Source organism: Nicotiana sylvestris, chromosome 4, assembly GCF_000393655.2.
Source record: "Nicotiana sylvestris chromosome 4, ASM39365v2, whole genome shotgun sequence".
Lineage (NCBI taxonomy): Eukaryota > Viridiplantae > Streptophyta > Magnoliopsida > Solanales > Solanaceae > Nicotiana > Nicotiana sylvestris.
In genome coordinates, this window is record NC_091060.1 from 746,928 (window position 1) to 752,048 (window position 5,121).

The 5,121-nt window shown below is 33.5% G+C and overlaps 1 protein-coding gene across 1 annotated transcript; it reads right to left on the reverse strand.

Annotated features, from left to right (window-relative positions):
• Nucleotides 1-2,184: 2,184 nt before the first annotated feature.
• LOC104245430 (BTB/POZ domain and ankyrin repeat-containing protein NBCL-like) lies at nt 2,185-4,919 on the reverse strand. Its single transcript, XM_009801037.2, has 2 exons — nt 4,216-4,919; nt 2,185-3,240 (listed from the first exon to the last, which is right to left on the reverse strand). The coding sequence occupies exons 1-2, from the start codon at nt 4,711-4,713 to the stop codon at nt 2,293-2,295; spliced, it is 1,446 nt and encodes a 481-aa protein (XP_009799339.1). The 5' UTR covers nt 4,714-4,919; the 3' UTR covers nt 2,185-2,292.
• Between the last annotated feature and the right edge of the window lie 202 nt (nt 4,920-5,121).

A 5,121-nucleotide genomic window follows, 5' to 3' on the forward strand; every position in this document is an offset into this window, starting at 1 on the left:
TATCACTACTTTTGTCATATTTCAAAAAATATTCGAAATTTCCTTTGAAAACGAACCTTAGAACCTGAATAAAAGGACAATAATAGGACCACTAAAAATTCAACTACTGCACATAAAAAGTCCTCAAAGGAGATTGTTTTATGATTCATTATAAACAGCGGTGAAGTCAGGATTTTAAAGTTTATGGGTTTTAAATTTGCCGCGGAATCCATAATTCGTCGTAGTTACTGAGTTCACCAACATTTATGCATATTTAATTAATTTTTTAGTACGAATATAATATTTAAGCAAAATGACTAGTTTGGTCGAAATAACTCATAGGCTAGCTCCACCTCTTATTACAAAATATTAAATATATGATTATTTTCATTTGAGATCGATAAAAATAACACAAGAGATTGGTATCAATTAATTTACAAAAGATTCTTGTTACTTTTTATTTTATATTCAAAACTGTAATATTACCTCAAGTCGTCGTTAAAGTAAAGCCATACAAAAAAGGAAAAACACTCACAAGTCGTCTTTCCTTTTCTTCCTTTTTTTTTTTTTAACTTTTCAATTTGGAGTGACTTGAAAATGGGGAACAAGAGACAAAAAAGAGGATTTTACATAAATAGATGGATTCAATGAATTAATCAAATAAATTATATGTACAATTCCGTCGTGCAGTCACACTCAATGTTGCATCCATGCAAGACAAACAATATAATTTTGTAACCCCAATTCGTGTCTTTAATAATACATTTCTATAGAAAATTATAAATCAAAGCCAATCAAGTTTCTAGGCAGTACACAGGATAAATATAAAATAACATAAAATAGATTAAAAGGGGGTGAAGAGCCAGCTCAATTTCCTCATTAGAATAAAAAGGTCTAATGCCCTAATATGGCCTCAAAAAAAACATATAACCCCACCATATACAAGAAGCCAAACGACATCCATTCTTGAAATCTTTCATGCAAATTAATATACATAAAAAAATAATATCAACTAGAAGAAAAGAACAAGGTTTTGTTTCTTATTTTGATATATTCTAGTCCACCATTAATGTATTTGAAATACATTGTGTTTAAAAATAATACCTTTTCGGTGTGACAGCAAGAAATGTAAGGAAGAAGATGGGAGGTGGGATATTGGTAGACAAGAAAATTATTGGTTGAAGAAAATAGTAGTCCGTTAGCTTTATTTTTATAGTGACAGTATAAAATAGTTTTACGTTATTAAATTACTTAAACACTACTTTCTATGTCGTAATTTATATGGCGGAGCCTTAAAAATCGAGAGCTAAACTTCTTAATTTTTACCATTAATTCGGACATAAAATCTTTAAGATTTTTGAAATAAAATATATATATATATATATATATATATATATATATATATATATATATATATATATATATATTACATAAAAATTACTATAAGCCATAATAATTAAAAGTTTAAAATATCTAAAAGGCATATGAAAAACTTGTTTAACTCTCGAAATCCGAACACTGCCGCATAAATTGGGATGGAGTATTAGATTAAACGATAACTATAAGTATATGTATATAACAATAATAAGCACTTTTTTCTCCCAAAAAAAATGTGATTAATAGCCTGTTTGGCCAAGCTTCTCCAAAGTCAAACAAAAAAAAATCTAAAAAGTAGTGTGTGTTTTTTCAAAGTTGAAGTGTTTGGTCAAATTTTTAAAAGAAAAAAAAGTATTTTTTAGTGGAAGCAGAAAAAAGTAGCTTCACTCCGAAAGCACTCGGAAGCAATTTTTAAAAGTTTTGGCAAACACTAATTGTTGCTCGAAAATGCTTTTCAAATTAATTAGCCTAACACAAAATGTTTCACCAAAAATATTTTTAAAAAAATATTTTTCAAAATAAACTAATTTTTGCAGCTTGATCAAACAGATTATAAATTAATGGCTGTATAAAAAATTACATGATCAGTGTACACAAATAAAATCTTTAAAAATAAAACAAAAGGGAGTTGACAGGCCAGAGAAGATTGACCTGCGTCCCTTTCTCTCCACAAAGCAAAACCTCACATTCTCCTTTTGTCCCATCCAAAAATCTGCTCATTGCATTATCATCTGAATGCCCTAGAAACAAATCAAAAAAATATGCACAAAAAAAAAATAGAGAGAAGAACGACTATAGCATAAAGAGAAGGTAAAGAAGAAGAAAATATATGTAAACTATCTGAATATTATTTAAATCTGAATCATCGTACTTTCCTTTATGGTCTGTTCCAATAAATGAACTGTTCGGACAAAAGATGTATATATATGAGCTTAACTAATAATCATGCGAATGGTGGTACATTGAAGATGGATCACAACCATTGTATCGATTCTGAGTATTAGTAGCTGCACCAAGATTTAAATACACCATTCTTGAATCAATGTTAAGATTATTTCCAATATTCCCACCACTGCTTGTGCTAGAAGTATGATCATCACTGACATTAGGCGGGTAAATAGTTGTAGAAGACGGATCAATATTCGCGCTTCCTTCTTCTCGAGAAATCACCATAGCTGCTGATTGAACAAGTTCAAGACATAGCCTCAGTTTATTTGGTTCAATGTGATTGATTCCAGGGACAGCTCCTTTGAATAGAAAATCGGATGTTAGGGTACGTAAAATGTCCAACGGAGTGATCCCGTCTAATGTTCGGACATTCGGATCAGCATGATGGTCTAATAGTACTGCTACCATATCTGGTGACACCATTTCTGCTGCAATGTGTAGAGGAGTTTTACCAGCAGGGCCAGCAGGGTAGTTAACATCAGCTGCCCCGAGCTCAAGCAACGCTTTCACAACTTCCCTGCTGCAATTTTCAACTGCATAATGCAAGGCAATGGATTCATCAAGATTGAGGCCTTCTCCCATTACCATGAGCTTGACAAGTTCAACATCGGATGAGTCAAGGGCTCGTCTCATCCGACGGACTTTTTGGTCCTCGAGCTCGGCTGCAGAGCCGAGATCGTGGTGGTGGTGGTGGTGGCCGTGATGGTGTGGCATTAGCGATCGACGTGTTAGATTGGATTTGAGGCGGAGTTCTTCGATTTTGGCTACAACATCAATGGGAAGGTGCTTAGCTAAGATTTCTGGTGGAAGGCCTGATTTTGCAACCAAATGTGAACAAGTAGTCCATAATTGCTGCATGTCTTGCTTCCTTGATGCTATTAAAACTCTCATCACATCCTCAATTGAAGCTTTCTCTACCATGATTGCCAATTGCTTCTGCTTAACCCAAAACATATAATGAAAATATTACGAGCCAGTTTAGTTTGATAAAAAAAAATACTAGCCGATAAGCATCAAGTGTTGAAACAACAACAACAACAACAACAACATAGGTAGTATAATCCCATAAATGGGTATGGGGAGGGTAGTGTGTTTATAGACATTACTCATAGCTTGTGGCTATTTTCGATAGATCCTCCACTCAGTAAGCAGTAAAGAAATGCAATATAAAAAATGAACAACATCAAGTGCTGAAAAACACTTGTAAATGCTAAAACTCAATAGCTGGGACATATTTAGATTGTATTTGGATATCCAAACTACTAATGTGTTTGTTCAAAATTGTGTTGGTAGGGTGTACTTTTTTCAACACTAGTAGTTCCATTTGTGCTATTCATTCTTCTAACCAAATGAGGAAAGTAGATCACTATTGGGGAAAGATTTTGTGTGATCACTGTGGAAAGACGACTAGAAAAATCAAGACACCATTTTTGGAAACATTTGAGCTTAAAACATGAAGATAAGAGAACCCCAATTCAAGAAAATGGAATTATTTCACATGAAATCAAGGTAACAATTGTGAGATGAGACAGCTGATATCAAAATTCCATCACAAAAATCATCAAACAATGCAAAAATAGGAAAAAGGTTAAAAACATCCTTTCTTTTTCTTTTTTCTTTTTGGGTATTCACTTCAGCTCTTTATACATAAGTCGAAAAATATGAAAAGAAATTTAAATAAAAAGAAATATTTGGGATCAGATGATTCTGCAAAAGAAATCTAGTACTAACAGAAAAAGAGAGAAGTTGTTACTAGTAAACTACTAGATTTCTCTGTGATAAACAATCTTTGTCTAACAAACAAGAAACAAAAATTAATCATACCCCATTTCCCAAGAAAAAAATTAAAAGGAAAATCTGATATCACTCTTTCCAAAATCCAACAAAAAATTAAAAAAAAATTGGACAAACCTGAGTGAGCAAAGCAAGTTGTTCAACACCAAAAGATCTAGCGGCAGAGAGAGTGTCAAGAGCAAGATCAACGGCTGAGGTGCAATGTGTATGCCAACAACCTCTTTCCCCACAATTAGGCCTTGGCTCATGTTTTTGTGGCACAATTGAGACTTGTCCACTGTACAAAAACTGCAACATCAACAAGAATACCTCATACCCTACTGAGTTTACTGGTATCACTGAACCCGAACCCGAACCCCTCGGTGATGATACACCGCCGACGGGTCCCATTCTTGACCCGGTTGGGTCAAGTTGTTGTGGGCCAGACCGAGGTGAGTCTGGCCCACAAAAGAATTTTCTGAAGAAATGACTCCTTGCAGCTAAGATGCATCTATGAGCATGAACTAAACGACCTTCAACACTAAAAGCAACATCACTAAAAGCTTGTCCATTTATGAGAAGATTTAGATAATCTAAAGACAGACTTCTTAAGTTGTCTTCAGGAGTACTACTCATATTCTCAACAAAACTCAAAAGTGGTACAAAAAGAAAAATAAAGAAACACTATGTGACTAGAATTTTGTTGTGTATAGTTTTAACTACTGTTGGGATGATGAAGTACTCACAATGTTATTTCTTGTGAGATTCTGTCTATGGTTGGTGTTTTATGTTGTGTTGTGTGGTTAGATAATGAGAGAGAGAGAGAGAGAGAGAGGGGGGGGGGGGTGAAGCAATATGGATGGTTATACAGGGTGGCTGAGGTATTTAAAAAAAATAAAAGGGAAAAGAAGAGAGAATATAGATAAAAAAAGAAAAATTCAAGAAAAACATGAAATGAAGATTGAATAGAAAAATCATGGGTTCCTAATTCTATATTGCTTCTTTCTTCTTCTTTTTTGGTTCTTTTCTATGTTTTTCTTTTCT